At 37.1% G+C, this 14,192-nt stretch overlaps 1 protein-coding gene across 2 annotated transcripts in view; it reads left to right on the top strand.

Moving 5' to 3' along the window:
* ADK (adenosine kinase) overlaps positions 1–14,192 on the top strand; it is a 299,743-nt gene that overhangs the window by 208,773 nt on the left and 76,778 nt on the right. For both annotated transcript variants that reach the window (XM_034065123.1, XM_034065124.1), the window contains exon 7: positions 7,969–8,139. In XM_034065123.1, coding sequence (XP_033921014.1) covers positions 7,969–8,139 — 171 coding nt within the window. The remainder of the gene's footprint in view (positions 1–7,968; positions 8,140–14,192) is intronic.

The raw sequence follows: 14,192 nt of genomic DNA on the forward strand, positions 1-14,192 counted from the left end.
CGCCTGGGAAGCCTGACACTGAGGGCACAGGTATAGCAGTATTTACTAGTACAGAGCAAGAGGTTGGGGAGGATTTTTTCTTTTTCCTTTTCTTTTTTTCCTTTCCTTTTCATTTTGTCCTTTTCCTTCTAATTTTTCCTTTTCCTTTTTCTTTCTATTAGTAGGGGAACTAAAATTTATAAATACAGCAGGGCAAGCCCAAATTAGTTTCTTGCTCCACTCCAAAAGTTACAGTATTTGTAATATTTGTGCATGTAGTCACATAACAAAAAAGTCTCTTGCATGCACACAGCAGAAGAGTAACTGATCTCCACAAGACTTTGTATAACCTTATCAAGTAATCTGCATTTCTACAAGGTCTTCTGACACCCCGACAGTTAATGGTGATTAGTTACTTATACAACAGTGGTCAGACATGGTTTCAGTCTTTGAGTGTTTTACATGTATTTAAAATAAACCATTATGCTGACATAAGCACATTTAATTAAAAAAACATCCTCATATCTACCCTCTTCTTGTTCAGGGCTAGTTGAATAAGCAAGGAGTAGGTTTGTTTTAAATGTTTACTTATACAGCTTTCAATCTGAGGCTTAACTGTCTAAAGAATTAGAAATCCGCTATACATTTGTACTTGCATAGATTCTCTCAATTTGCTAATATACTGTAAATATTATGTACACACCAAACTTGAGTGAATTCAACATATGGTTGATGTTTACATAATTAATGAGATGCCAAATTATATTAATGGAGCTAGCCATACACAAAAAAGCACATGTTGCACAAACATCAAGGGTCTAAATTAGCCATACCTTATTCCATACTTCCTGAAATGCTGACTTGCCACGACAGGGCCCTGTGATTGTGCTTGAAATTGCGGAAGTTAAGATAGAAAATTAATTATCATTCCAAACCATCAGTCATTCAATTATCAGTTTTTAGACTTCTGGTTGTTGTTTCATCAATTATGTTAGTATGTGTGAGACTACTTTTGGGTCTAAACACGTTGCCCTCATATTAATAGATGGGGCAGGCAAATGTGATTTTGATAAAGAGTTAATTTAGAAAAATGAAAGGTGAAAGAAACAGTTTCTTTAATCAACAGTTGAACAAATATTTTAAGATGCATTGCTTTCTCAGTGAGGATTAAATTGGTTTTCAATGAAGAAGGGTGGCAAAGTGTTTTGGGGATGCTAGAAGAAAAGAAGAAAAGTGGCTTGCTCTTTATCATAGCTTGTTTGATTTGCAGTTTATATTTTATTGATGGCAATACCCTGTACTTTATAATATCTTTCAACACAGAATTTCAGTCATTTCAGTAATGTTAAGTAATTAAATCTCCCACTGGTTCTGCAATGGAGGTGTATTTATCATTATAACTATTTTGTAAGTGGATAAACAGAGGCAAAAAAGGTTGAATTATTAATCAAAGTAATAAAACATCTAGGCTCCTGTCTCCTAGATGATATCCAGTCCTTACTCCAAAATTTTGTTATGAATTCAGTATAAATAGAAAATAGACATCTCATTCACTGAGCTTAATAAACTCACATAAAACTGTATGCTGAACTTTAGAGCGAATATAGAGATTTTTTGCTTCTTCACAGACTTTAGGGAGCTATGTCAAGCTATCATCTTAAGATCTTAATTCATCTTGCCAAAATGAGTTTATCTAACTTTGTAGTTCCCAGGGAAATAAGAGACTTTTTCTTTGGGATAACATTTTTCTACAGCAAGCCTAAGTGTATTACTGCTCTCTCACACATCTGATTACACTTCTGCCTCACTGTTAAAAGTTCTTATCTACACTCTATGAGTATGCATCTTGTAAGTAAAGTCACATATTTATTTGGTCCTAAGTATGACTTGCAAGAACTTCCTGGAGTGCTTCCTTGAATCAATAGTAATCAGAATTGAAAAAGATTTCCAAATTCTTTGACATGAGAAAGAAATTGCTAATACATACATAAAATAATTATTTTCTTCAACATATAATGTCAAATATTGGAGGTTTTCTGCTACTGTTGTAATCTGATAGATGCTAACATGGCAGCAATCAGAGTCCACTTCAGCAACAAAGAAGCTGTTCAAGTCTGAAAGCAATCCTCTCCTCCTGACATGTTGGCATCATCATAGAAGAAAATGTCATGGTCAATATAAACACATTTACTGACAGTTAGGTTTTTTCCTATGTTACTGAAAACTGTTTGAAACTCAGCTTTTATCAAAAACAGAAACCCTGGCCACTCAGAATGATAAAACAATAGTTTACAGCTTAGTCATTTTCCAGTTATAAAGCAATACTTTCATAAAAATAAACAATGCATACAGGAACAAGCCAAAACAATTACTCAGAGAAGTTGTTGCATTCTTGCTGTCCCTGCTTCCTGATTTAAAACAACTGTCTCCAGTAGGAACTGGACAAAAAGCAGCAGGTTTTGTTTCATTAAGTAACCACTTGCTGATCACTGCAAGATATAGTTCTAAAATGCAATTGATACTGTGTAAGAACTGTGTAGTTCTTAAATGATCTATTACATGAAGAACAGGTACATAGATTAAAATAACATTCATGTATTTCACTAACTTACAGACTGAACATTTCCCAAGGGGATAGTTGCACAGAGCTTTTGCCCTTCCTCGAGAAAGTAAAAAATGACTTAAAGCACAAGCACCTTCATTAATAAAGGTCATGTTATTTATTTCATTTGGGGTGGTTGTTAATTATTTCTAGAGTTATTTCCACATTGTATGTTACTGTCTCTGTCATTTGATACCATTCTGTCATATCTCAGTAAGGAAAATAATTTAACAAATAATTTCAAGCAGGAACAGGTTGCAAGTAGAAATACTCAAGAGTCACAGGAAGAGGTGGGGTCAGTAAGTCTGCTCATTGATAGTGCTCCACATTCCAAGTACTCTGCTGAGATATTTCAGTGTTGAAGATAGTTTTTAAATTGTTCCCTGCTCTTTTTAACTTGGGTAAGTACTAAGACGGATTAAGAGCTTCTGCTCCAGCATTCCAGGAAGATTCCTCCTGGTTCCTATTCCAAAGAAAGATGATTTCATTGCCTTGTCTCACAGTGGGTGGGACATGGACTGCACCCAATCTGCTCTGCACAGTTCAGAGGCTAGAATACAGAAGTCTTTCAGTCTCTTGTGTTTGTAAGGGCACCTGGAAGCCTTGTGAAAGCTCTTCTGTCTGGAGCAGTTACCTAGTGGTTCATTCTCCATCCCAAGAATTGCCATGTGTTGCAGCTTCACTTCTTCCAAGCCCTGGTATTTCTGCTAGACTGCAGCAGATGAGGCTGATGGCAGAGCAGAGCTGCAGGAAGTCTCTTCTGCCCAAGTGTGTGGCTTGAAATTCTCTTTGTGTACAGAATATAGGAAACTTAAACCAGGTCCAAAAGCTCTGAGCTGGTTATGTCTGTCATTTAACAGAGCAAGTTCTTTTGGCACCTTAGCAGTCTCACTCACTGGAACTGCCAGCATACTTGAAGTTAGTTGATTTCTGTAGGGCTGTACTGAATCACAGTATTTATCAGGACTGTCACTACGTAACTGTCAAACTTTCTATGTGCCTGGAAAATTCCATCCTTTAGATGGATGAAAGTGTGATGTCATAATTGCATTTTTATGTAAATGATTGCTATAAAATAATTTTGGATTAAATGATGTGTTCCTTTCATGTTGGCATAATATAATTTGTCTTAAATGGCAGCAGACTGTTGTGTATGTATTGCTGGAAGTTAAATATTTTGATTCACACTTGCAATTTATTGGTTTTACATTGTTACCAAATGGCATTTCAAAATCAGCTCAGAACACCATGGTTCAAAATCCTGTCAGTCATACGATAAAGTTATTTTCATGTAAACTGCTCTGCAAATGGGAGCTGCAAGGAAAAAGAGGAAGAGCTAGGAAGAAGAGCAGGCAAATGCATTTTAGTGGGTATAGGAGGTTTGAAAGCAATCCTAATTTTTACTATCACTGTATGTTCTTATTCAAACGTAACTTCTGTGCTGTTAAAGGGTAATAAATCCATAATTCAGAAGTTAGTTGTTATCATCTTGGCCTGGATTTGTCCAAATATACGTGAGGTCACACATTTCAGATTTGGCTTTAAGGAAATATTCACTGGCTTAAAAAAAAAATATATAATCTTGGTCGTCATTGTGCAAATACTGTATGTATGTAATCCAGATGAATTCAATGCAGGCACCTTATGTCTTGTGAAAAATGATGTCAAGACTTCACAGTTTGGACAGAACACCTTAAACAGAAATACTTTCACCAAAGCCAGAATTCTGGCTTCAGGTGGTCCTTCAGCACTCTGATTCTGTGCTGACACTTGAAGCTGTAATTTGCTGCCCTCACATCTGCTATAGCTAGAGCTGTATGAACTTAGTGTAGGTCAGAAGAAACCTTTTGGGTCTGCGTGTGATAAAAATGAGATGACTTGTAAAGACTAATTGCTTCTGTTTAAACCCAACAAATCCTTCTGCTAATATTAGTGTCTATAAAAAAAAGAGTGTAAAAGACTATCCTGCATTCACAGTACCCTGGCATATTTTAAAAGGTGCATCAGAGAATTCCTGAATATTGTAAAAGTGAGATTAATATGACACTCTCTCTTGACTTTGTTTACCACTGTCATCTGTATCTTAATAGTGAATCTTAAACTCTCTGAAGTTACAAACAAGCTACTGTATCACTCGTAGCCATGTGTCTGCAAAAGACCAATGTATTTTTGTTATTTTTTCAGTTTTGTTTCTCTTTCTCCCATGAGAAAAAAAAAATTCTGCACCAAAGGACTGTTTTTAAACAGAATGACTGCTTATAGTACATAAGAAAAGTATTGTGTTTTGCAGGTATATGTGCACAAGCATGCATATAAATAATTCAGTCTTATCATCCTATTTTCCTTGTGTGTGTTTTAGCTCAGCCTTGCTCTCTAGCTTGTGGTACAATGGTACCTTCCTTCTGGCATAGTAAAGGGGCTCATTACATTTTGAGCAGCAGAAAACAGCGGCACATCACAAAGCAGTAGCATCTGGTATACTCCGTCTCAATCAGTGCAAGCCAAAGGAATACTGTGTGCTGCTAGAATGTCTGATAGCCTTTAATGTTTAATAGGTTTCCTTAGTACAATATTGCCTTTAGCTTTCTTTGAGTGTGCTGTCCAATTATTGTATGTCCTTGTATGTACAACATTCTTTCACAAAGATAGATAGATTGATTCATGCACAATGATTTCATTTTATACGCAATGTAAGTTTCCCAGGCTGTTGGAATTTCTGTATGTTAACTGTCTCATCCTTTGATTACAGAGATGTTCCTCATCATTTTTTTAAGGCACTTCTGGGTTTTGAGGGTAAAAAGGTTCCCAAAATTATCAAAAGTAGAGTGAGGTGTGTGGGTGGGTACAGAATATCTCTAAAGGGTCTCTTAACCTTTTTGTTAGTGGGAATAGAACTTCTTACTACTGAAATACAAACTCTTTTTATATCTGTGATACCGAGGTACACGTGTTCTCACACCCAAAGCTAATGTTGGCTAACAGTTAATGGTTAGAGTAGGTAGGAGTGGTTGACATAGGCACTCCTTTGTATACATGTGTCTGGACCAAAAGCAGTGACAGCTGCAAGAACACAAGGGATGTGATTATAAGGAAACCATGGAGTGGCTTTGTTGTGAATCCCAGTGCAATACAAGAAAACCTGTTTGGTTTAGTGGACTTCATTCCTGTACCACATTATAGCACGCTGCAGTAGGGTGGTTTGTGACTTACCTAGTTATAATTCAGAGTTAAGAAGCTGGGCTCTTGAAACTATACTGGCCATAGCTGTAATTGGAGTTTCACTAAAAATAGAGACAAAACAATTTAAATACTTAAGGAGGGGATTCTAATTATGTTTCTTTAAACCCAAATCTGTTCAACTCAGATTTTGTCCTTTTTCTTCCTTCTTCATTAATTCCGCTGTGTGAATTGTACTGTTGTAACTTTTTATTATTGCTACAAATCTTTTCTTCTTGTTACACTTGGCAAAGAGTTCTCACACACACAACTCTTAATTTCTAGATGTTTTAATGTCAAATAGTTCTTTAAATAAAACTCTTGGAAGAAAGCAGTTAAATGGCAGAAATCATTTTTTAGGAAACCCAGAAGACAGAGCTGAAGCCTTTGAGAGTTCCTGGCCTTTACTTTGCAGGATCTGAAAAGCAAGCTCTCCTATCTGCATCTCAGTACTTTTATGTTGCCTTTCCAAAGAAAAGGGAGTTGGATACAGGCCTGAGTTAGATCTCACGAGGATAGTGTTCTGTACCTCAAATTACAATCAGATGTGGTTTAGTTCAGATGAAGTTTTCAGCCTAAAAATGGTAAGAAGCCTAATTATTTGACCAGGTTACTATTCACGCAGACCACTGTATAGCAATCTGTGATTTATCCACAGCTGGCAGCATGTTAGCCTTGAAAAGTTTTTATTTTCTGTTTGGAACAGTTTTTTAAAAATCTAAGTCTGTTCATGAAATGAAAAACTAAAAGATGGCCGAGATTGCTATGGAGACGAGATGTTATATAAACTGTTCATTTTAATTCTTCAGAATGTAAAAATAGCAAAGACGCTTGGATGTTTACAGGCTTCCAGTCATTCAAGGTACCAAGTAATTCCACAAGATGCAAAGCATACTTGTGCCCTTTGGACTTTTATTGTCATGTAGCAAATCATACTCCAATTTTTAAATCGCTCATGTGTTTGTTAGACTGGAGATCATGAAGTAAGCAAAGATAAATAGAAGTACTTTCTACGTAGTCTTAAATCTGTAGGCTCTTCATTATATTATTTTTTTCTGGTGAGTAGAATGCTAAGATGGTCTGTTAGCTGAAGTATGCAGGATAAAAATACAGCTATTCTGTGATCCAAAGACATAATAATATGGATAAAAAATGGAAACTGTTTCACTATTACACCTTTTAGAGTGTCATGGTGGTGATGTTGCATATAGAGCTGAGAGGATGTTTTATCTATCAGACTCCCCTCAAAGGTGTTTGTTACTGTGTCTTAGACATTACCTCTGCCCTTAAATTTGACACTTGCTGCTCTTGCTTAAAAATTACTATTCTTCACTGAGTTGTGAGAACAATTAGTATAATTGCTTTTGGGATTATAAAAAATGAAACATACAAAATTTGTTTAAGGTAAAGACTAAGCATTTCTCTAATTAGTGGGTTAATGAAACTGTAGGGGATCTTTACATTACTCCTGGAACATGTGCGGTTGAAGTAACCATCTGCAATGCTAAATTCAAAATGGCAGCCTTAAAGTGTTCTTTATGCAGAGTTGAAATTGGCATTCACAATTTAGTAGACCTATAATAATCTCTGGTTAAGTTCTGTTTATTTTGCTTCATGGTACTTGAATGTTCACATTCAGAATAAAGAATAGTACTTTGGGGGAGGGAGGTAGATGATAAAATACATGTGCGGAAACTTGGAAACCCTAGGTTTTCCCTACAAAAAAATGATGGCTTGGTCAACATATTTATTATAAACAAGGTAATAATTTTTCAGGCAATGGATTTTATTAATCTCCTAGCTGTGTATAGAGCCATCATACTGGACTTCAGAATTAAACACCACAGTCTGATTGACTCTGTCACTAAAGGGGCATTTAGCATTATAATATATCACTTTTTAAAATACAGGCATTAGTCTTAGCTGCCAAGGGAATGTGTACTACATGGAATGCAGAGTTTAGGGAGTAATGTTTAGTTTTGGAGGGCTCTGATTCTACACAGCTTCTTTGTTGCCTCCATAATACCTTAATGGAAAGTCAGTATTTCCAGAAGTTTTTACTGGGACATGGTGTGACATAGGTGGCTCGGGGGAGATCTTGAAGCAGCATACTCCATATGGTTCCTAATATGAAATTAGTAACATAAATTGATTTGTTTGGATGCTTGCAGGGATTCTTCCTGACGGTGTCACCAGAGGCAGTATTAAAAGTGGCTGCTCAGGCTTCTGCAAACAACAAGATCTTCAGCTTGAATCTTTCTGCACCATTTATTAGCCAGTTCTACAAGGAGCCTATGATGAAAGTCATGCCTTATGTTGATGTCCTTTTTGGAAACGAGACGGTGAGTCTTACAAAAGTAATTGACGCATTTCTATCTCTGTACCTCGCTGTTTGTGTCTAGGAGCCTGCTTCATGATTCTCTGTTTATTTAGAGAGAAAGACACACCATGTCAAGTGTCACTAGAAAATTAAATCAATGGTCATAGGACTGTGATATTTCAGTAGAAGCCAAAGATGTCACTTGATCTGTTAGGGGTTTGCAATTTGCTCATTCATGAGACACATTAAGAAGTTACTGTAGGTTAGAAGAGGAAATATCCAACACATTGGCTGCTTTGTAATAACTGTCCATGTGCATGATGTAGTCACCCAGAAGTTAATTCTGCTGGAAGAAAACGTATGAATGAAGGGCTACTGCAGAGCTGCTGAGGTTCTGTAACTTGTTTCCATACCTATACAATGCATTTAATAGCATTTTCTGTGAGGAAGAAGACTCTCTGGGGAGATGTGGGAGGAGAAAACTAGGAAATGGTTGATTATTTTAGAAGGTTCTCGTCGATTTTATGGTAGATGTACTGGCAGTCCATCTAAGGAAGGCTTATCTTTGCTATGCAACAGGTGGCAAACAGATTATCTGAAATTCTGCCTGGAAGTCTATGGTAATAGACCAAATGAATTCAGATTTCACTCACTGTCGTGTTATCACTTTTTGATTTTTTTTTTCCATTTCAGAAAGTGCTCTTAAATATTTATTTGTGTGCTTAGCAGAGAAAGGTTAAAAAAAAAGCCTTGGAAAGTATGACACATCTAAATGAAGTGTGGACTTGTCTCTCAAGGTAACTACAGTAGTACAGGAAAGTTATCAAAAACTGAGTTATTCCTGTCAGTGGTTATTCCTGGTGGTCGCACAGGGAGTTGCACCAGCACAAATCAGTTTTTACACTATTGTCCACATATCCACATTGTTACAGATCTAGGACTTTTTAAAATTAAGAAAATGGCAACTTTTTAGATGCAATAGGGTAAGGAGAACCTTTATAACTATAGTTAATGATACAAAAGAAGTATTTTTTCAGACATTTTGTTGCCAACTGTTAGAATCATAGAACAGTTAGGCTTGGAAAGGACTCATTTTGGAAAGATCATCTAGTTCTAACCCCCCTGCCATGGGCAAGGACACCTCACACTAAGCCATGTCACCCAAGGCTCTGTCCAGCCTGGCCTTGAACACTGCCAGGGATGGAGCATTCACAACTTCCCTGGGCAACACATTCCAGTACCTCACCACCCTAACAGTAAAGAATTTCTTCCTTATATCCAATCTAAACTTCCTCTGTTTAAGTTTCAACCCGGTACCCCTTGTCCTATCACTACAGTCCCTAATGAAGAGTCCCTCCCCAGCATCCCTGTAGGCCCCCTTCAGATACTGGAAGGCTCCTATGAGGTCTGCATGCAGCCTTCTCTTCTCCAGGCTGAACAGCCCCAACTTTCTCAGCCTGTCTTCATATGGGAGGTGCTCCAGTCCCCTGATCATCCTCGTGGCCTCCTCTGGACTTGTTCCAACAGTTCCATGTCCTTTTTATGTTGAGGACACCAGAACTGCACACAATACTCCAGGTGAGGTCTCATGAGAGCAGAGTAGAGGGGCAGGATCACCTCCTTCGACCTGCTGGTCACACTCCTCTTGATGCAGCCCAGGATACGGTTGGCTTTCTGGGCTGTGAGTGCACACTGAAGCTGGCTCATGTTCATTTTCTCATTGACCAACACTCCCAAGTCCTTCTCTGCAGGGCTGCTCTGAATCTCTTCTCTGCCCAACCTGTAACTGTGCCTGAGATTGCTCTGACCCAGGTGTAGAACCTTGCACTTTGTCATGGTTACCTTTATCCTCTTTCACAATCCATCCTCACAAAAATGCTCCTGAATATTTTGATTCAATAGCAGTATAATCTCAACAGAAATTAGAATGGTTTGTGTTGGAAGGGACCATAAAGATCATCCAGTTCCAGCTCCCGTACCATGGGCAAGGACTCCTCCCACTAGACCAGGTTGTCCAAAGCCCCATCCAACCTGGCCTTGTCAGATTTCACAAATTAAAGTCCAGTCACTGTTTAGGTGCAAGGGCTTCACAGAAACTTCTGGGATTAAACTTTCCTCGTCTTTTATATTAATACTGCTTCTCTGACCTGTTTGGATTAAATTTGGATTATAGTGGTTTATTAAGTGCTGTTTTTCAGAAGATAAAACAGAGGTTGTTACTTTTTGTATATTTGAACGCTTTATAAGCAATAGTCTATTATACTGATGACATTCCAGTTTTAGAAATTATGTGAAGACTACCTTAACTTGCCCTGTCATTTCAGTTTGCTGTGGTATTATTCACCTGCTGACATAAAATACTGTATAGGACTATTGTTTGTATTAAAGTTGGAAGACTCCCTGCATTTTCTGTGTACAGTTTCTGAAGCCATTTGGTGTCTTTCTGGGTAAAAGACACTATTTAAGCTGAAGTGATCATCCTGAAATTTGTCAGTTTTATATATGTACTTCAGAGTACCAGCCTCTTATGCTTTGTTACTTCTGCTAATTGGTTAAAACCCTGGTCGTTTTTTAGTCTCTGCATTCTGCGGAATAAGATGCCCATTGCTGCTTTTGAGGTCTTGAAATGTTGTTTGCAGTGGTTTATTTGCAGTGGTTTATTCTTTTGTCTTTCTGTGTGCCTTGAAACTCCAGCCTTGGCACAGTGTAGTTCTTGTTTTTAGTAGCTGCTGTACTTTGTGATTGGAAGTATTTCTGCTCTCTACATGTAGTTTACGATAAAGAGTAGTTGCAAAACTCAAGAGAAGCTTACTCTGACATGTTCTACCTTCTAGTAGCTTCCTCCTCTGGATTGGGTTTTTTGGGGTTTTTTTTGGAGGGTGTTTTTTGGTTTTTATTTTCCTCCTATATTCATTTAATCTACAAGTATGTTATGGAATTTTTTATGTGTATGCTTTCATGGGCAATGAACCACTTCAGCTAAACAATACCAAATTTCTGCCCATTTACTGTGATTGCCTTTTACCTTTTGCTACATTTTTCATCAGTTTTGCTGGTTTAGTTAAATACTGAAAGTGCATAAGCTAACGTATAAGCAAGGCATAATAAGGAGTGTGGTTGTTACTTTATTAGTACAAACAATACTCTTAGACACAATCTTTATTCTTCCCTCCATTTATCTTCACATTATAGACCAATACAACTTTATTGTTAAGCACTGAGCTGTTTATTTTTTTTGAGTAATACAAAAACATCCAAGAACAGCAAAATTCCAAATTGCAGCCATTCCTAAACTAAAAACAATTGGCAAAGTGATTTTAAATTACATCTTCTACTTAAAAATTTACATCTGAATGAAGATTGGTTATTTCAAGTTTCAGCCAGATGGTAATTAAAATGGGCAAGTTATAAACCTCTCAGAATAAATGTTCTAGTTTAGAATGTAAATGCCAGCATACCCTTAGCTGCAGTGGAAACACTGATCTCTGTGATAACAACTCAGTACATGTATGGGTTTCAGCATTAGCTCAGTGACCACTGCTTAAATCCCTTTTATAACTACTCAAACATCTTCTCTTGGATTTTTGATACTTATCTGCTATACTTCATATAATAAATTTAGTACAGAACATTCAGAAAGGAATAATTGTGTGTTCATTGCTGCTAACCAATTAGGGCCATTCTGCAGTCATTAGCTAGCAATACATGACTGGAGAACTTGATTATTGTCATTGCTTTTAATTTTTATTAAATTAAGTTTTTTCTTAATAGTGTCATTTTGCAAATGGTTCTTAGCAGTAATACCTTCCAAGCTACCATAATCACTGGATAATTAACCTGCCAGGATTAAGCACACTCTACTTTGCCTCAGGATGCTTAACTCTCAAATAAGGTCAATTATCTCCTGATGATAACTGCTTTGTCACAAGTTGCTGCTTAATTCGTCTGTAAAAGATCACCTTAGAATACATATTTTACAACTCAAAGTAACTTTCAATAACAGAATGGTCAAAGAAGTGAAAGCTTTTAAAGTAACATTTCTATAGAGTTGTGTAATGTTTCCTACACAGCAGTTTTACAAGGCAACTATAGGAGCCTAAATTTCCACATCTTTCTTTCCCAGACCTCTTTGCACTTATCCAGTTAGGGCTAAAGCTTGGTGTCTCTGGTATGCTTGATCTGTCAAAGTCAGTAACGGGCACAGCAATCTGAACTCAATTCCCAGTATTCCCAAAAGATTTAAGTTACAATGGCATCTCCTCAGGGTAGGAACTACCTCTGGGTGGGATAGTCTGAGTATTTTGGGATGTGCAGCTGGATAGCAGTTTCTTTTCTTGGAGAAGTCTTCAGAATTCAAGGGGCACTACAAAGCTTTTACATGATTCATCCCTGCATATGGCAGTCATTCATGACTCAGGAGAATATTTATTATGATATTGATGTGGTAAAGATCTTCTGGGTTCTCTTCCTATGTGCAGGCAGGACATCACTGAGAAATCTTAGAATTTAGAAACCTTAGAGTTATGGATATGCTGAGCTCCTCAACTATTGCTTTCCAACAAAACCTATAGCCAAGCATGTAACTTGCAGTATACAGTGTACAGCAATCAGTAAAAGCTGAGGAGGTTATGTAGAGGAGAAATCATGGATTTTTCTAAAGCACAAATATAATAAAGAAAACAAAGATAACAATTATTCTTGGAAATTAGATCTTCCTCTCTAGTGTAAAGAGCTGTTAGTTTTAAACATGCAGTCTCTGAACAAGTTAATTACAGGATTGCAAGCTCAAGTTCTGCAAAGACAGATGCTTCTGCAGACTCACTAGGAAACTGATGCTGGTGTGACAGCAAATGTGCTGAAAAGAAAGAAGGTTGTGTGCAACACTTCCGTGTTTTAAAAAGCAGTAGCAAAAGCTTTAGTGGTGGCTCTGAAGTTAGGAATCCTGAGCTTTAAAAAGAGGGGTGCCTTTGTATGCAGTAAGATACCAAACAGGTCTTATAATCGTTTCATCTTACATTGTACTGAAATGGTACATTGTGCTGCTTTAATTTAAAATATTTTCAAATGAGGTTTGAAATACTGACATAAACATCCCTACAAATATATGTGGTTTTGACACAGTCTTTAAGAGATTTTATTAGCCTTTATAAAGCCAAATCTCTTTTATGACATGGAAAATTCTCTTTAATGGCAAGGAAAACTGGTAAATCTAAAACCGGTAACAGTGGTTAACGTGCTCCTGGTTTTGAACTTGCAGTTCAAAACTATACAGAGCACAGTCTGTAGTTCTGTGCTTATTTTAAGCAGGGGAGTGAATGGACACACTCCTAAGTTTTCAGGCATAAAACTGTGTTCAGCACACTAGGATTTATACCATCCAAACAAATTGGGCTATTCCCTTTCTGTAACCTATAAAGCGTGTTTGTAAACAATTTTCATTTCACGTACTTTGATATATTACATTAAGATACAACATTGTGTACAACCTTCAGTCCAACCTGCAAATTTCCTCTGCTGGTTTATCACGTGGGACCAGACTGGTAACCTGAAGGATTAGGAATCTGCCCACAGCTCACAAGAATCTTGAATGGGACATAATGACTTTTGTAAGATAAATAAGCCTCTCATGGTGATTCATTTTAAACTAGCGTGCATTTTTAATAGCATAACTGTAGTTAGTAGTTATGAGTGTAGTTGCTACTGCTGCTGCTTCATAGACCTAGCAGATAGTTTTCCACATTACTTGAATGTCGTTTCACACTGGTGAATTGTCTGATTCTGAGGAAGCGATTAGGAGGTAAAAGACAGGTGGCAGATGTAATTTGGTGTGTGGAGGAAGAGAAATACAGTTTGACTTTCAGTAAATAATGAAAGGGAGACAAACATTTCAGTCTGTTCTTTTGTATCAGATGGGGCCAGGAAGTAAAGAACATAGCAAAGGATGGCTGGTCATGCCATAAGTATCACTAAATCGATGTTTCTGTTTGAAGTATTTTCAAGTAAGCATTTAAAATTATTTTTGAATGTTTGTAATGATTAGTAGAAGGCAAATGCTAAATTACATTTGAAACTGAG

Source organism: Melopsittacus undulatus, chromosome 8 (genome assembly GCF_012275295.1).
Source record: "Melopsittacus undulatus isolate bMelUnd1 chromosome 8, bMelUnd1.mat.Z, whole genome shotgun sequence".
Taxonomy (NCBI): domain Eukaryota; kingdom Metazoa; phylum Chordata; class Aves; order Psittaciformes; family Psittaculidae; genus Melopsittacus; species Melopsittacus undulatus.